Consider the following 2,710-nt stretch of genomic DNA (forward strand, 5'->3'; position numbering starts at 1 on the left):
GCCAGGGCTGAAGGGGGAAGTTACACTTTAAAAACTGGGTCAGAGGTTTACCTTCCGCCCTAAACACAGAGCCAGCAATATAATGGGAAGGTTTAGATCAACTTTCAACTTTAGATCTCATTCATGTTATATTTTTAACATGAATACATTGAAAAGTTCAATGGCTATAAATATGTTGCAAAGCAATTATGCAAAGTAGCTAGAACAAAAAAACAACTGGGATAAACGTACCGGTAGCTCAAAAGTCTGAAGCGGCTCTCCATCCTCTTCATAGTGAAAAGTCCCCAGGTGAGTCCACTCCTGTTTGGGCTCCCTCATTCCCTGCAAAACAAAATTAGACAAATATCCTTATAAATATATCTGAAAGTTAGACTGAGTGTTGCTGTCTAATATTCAGAGACTTGTGGCTTACATAGATAGAAAACTCCTTGGGAGCACTGTCGATGTTACCAGTTGGGGACAACATTTTTGGCGGATGACCCAAAGTAACGTGACCGATTACAACTCTGTAGGGCAGGGCGATGACGAGATGTCCCTGGGAACCTTCAAATGCCCAGCACTCTCCTGGTTGTAGGCGAGTCCTCCCCTGAAGAGAAAAAGAGTTCAAAGTTTCAGTGGGATGTTAAAATAATAAACAAAAAGCCTTCTAATTATTACATCACATAGAAATACCATTCTGCATCATATTCATATTACATTATGATCATAGTTCAGTTCATACCTCAATGACAATGTCCGGGTGGATAGATGGCCGTTCTATTGTAAACCCAAACCTATTGCATCTTTGGATTTGGCCAGGATGTGTGCCTGATGGCATCCAGGATACGAGCTTTGCTCCTGTTTACAAACACACACAGAAAGTGAATTAAAACCATCTAAGCTTAAAACATTCAGTGAAATTTAAGATAGTAATGACTTACCTTGAGATTTCAAAGCAAAGTTGGGCATCATATCTGCTGGTGGAAGAAGGTAGCCCACCTTCTTCTGTAGGACACCCATCCCCTCCTTCTCTTCCTCTAATTGTCCTCGCTTATCTTTACATACTGGACCTAAATCCTAAACACAATTGAAGTTAGATGTTTTGTCATATCACTGCAGAGGACATTCATATAAGGGTTTTGATTAACAGAAAGCTTACTGCGTTTATGATGGAGGGCGAAAAAACCGGAGGTTTCATCGTCAAAGGAGCAATAATGGTGGTAAATCCTGACAAATGTGGAGAAATGAGAAGAAGGTGACAGGATTAGTGACACTGCTTTCAGACTAAAAACTCTCTACAAAACTTAGAAATATTGGTGTTTGTAGAAGAAAATCATTTACCATAAAACAAGGCGAGGAATATGGCGCTGATAAGAAAACGTTTCAGCGTGTACATCAACAGGTCCCTGTCGATGCTGCTGTTGCTGTTGTTTGTTGATGAGGTCTCTCTTCTTCCTGTGAGGTAATACCGACGGTATGTCCACTTCCTGTTCAGCCAAGGTAGAACAAACACAAATATGTAAACTGATACATAGATCCTAACATTATTGAGTTAAATTTGCAGGGTTTTTTTGCAAAAGTATTTACTTCCCTTGAACTTTTTCATATCTTGATTTTAATTACTCATTACTTACCCAGGAAGTCACCACTGAGAATAAGAATCTATTATTCCAGGGAGACTTGGGTTATTATTCAACGTAATCACATTGCAAACACAAACTTTGTAAAAAATGTTGAACAGCCATACTTAGTTCCACATCTCTTTTGATCTGAGTTTGCAATTTTAATTTATGTACGGTATTGTTTTCCTATGCTGTAAATTAACCCTTCCTGCACAGCCTCGTTTTTATTTTTCCCATCATATATTTTTAAGTTAGTTTGGATTTGCTTTCAAACTAAGGTCATTCAGGTCCTTTTTCCTATAATTTACTGCTTGCTGTAAAGTGCATATAAAAAATACTCACTCCCCCTGTATGTTTTATCATTTTACAGCTTTTTCATCAAAATTGGGCATTTTTGTCATAAAAAATATACTAAAGATCTTATAATGTCAATGTGAAAACTAACCTATTTAAAAATAATAATCAAAAAATATTTGACCTAAAATAAATGGCTGCATAAATATTCATGCCCTTTAAAAGTGACTGACCTAATTCAAAGAAGGTCCAGCCAACATTAAAGGTTTTTTTTGTAATTTTTTTATTTTGTCACACAAGCCAAATTTTGTAATATATTATTTATTTCAACATTCAAGGGGATAAATACTTTTTATAGACACTGAACACTTGAATTTCTCTACTGTGTCTATTCCTAACTCTGATTCGTAACTAAGCGACATTGGAAGGAAGTTGTGATGTCAGAATGGAACATACATCACAATCATAATTTAGAGGCATCAGAATTTGAGGGCTGAAAAATGTACTGCTACAGAAATTTGTTTGGCAAAAAAATACAAATTTCTTTCTTTTTTGCTAAATTGCTAAACATTACACAGATGTTTGTGGTTGTTACATGAAAAGAAGTAGAAAGTTCAAAGGGGAAGAAATATTTTTGCCATGTCTTGAATTTAATACTTCTGTTGATTTAGTTTACCTGATCCTGGACTCTTTATATGAGATTGTTGGTTTTCCGTCAGATCCATAATATCCATTTACCATCAGTCGATCACTTCTTCTCAGAATTTCTAAACCAAAACAGAGGCATGGAGAGTTGGTCAGTAACTTTAACACAA

At 36.3% G+C, this 2,710-nt stretch overlaps 1 protein-coding gene across 1 annotated transcript; it reads right to left on the minus strand.

Annotated features, from left to right (window-relative positions):
• Positions 1-231: 231 nt before the first annotated feature.
• Positions 232-999, minus strand: LOC106958638 (SUN domain-containing protein 3-like; the record flags this gene model as incomplete). Its single annotated transcript, XM_015050630.1, has 4 exons — positions 921-999; positions 722-837; positions 413-586; positions 232-321 (listed from the first exon to the last, which is right to left on the minus strand). Coding segments are annotated over exons 1-4 (459 nt in total), but the record flags the coding sequence as incomplete, so codon positions are not given.
• Positions 1,000-2,710: the final 1,711 nt, after the last annotated feature.

This window comes from Poecilia latipinna, unplaced genomic scaffold, assembly GCF_001443285.1.
Source record: "Poecilia latipinna isolate Pla-1442-1.1 unplaced genomic scaffold, P_latipinna-1.0 Scaffold1003, whole genome shotgun sequence".
Classification (NCBI taxonomy): Eukaryota; Metazoa; Chordata; class Actinopteri; order Cyprinodontiformes; family Poeciliidae; genus Poecilia; species Poecilia latipinna.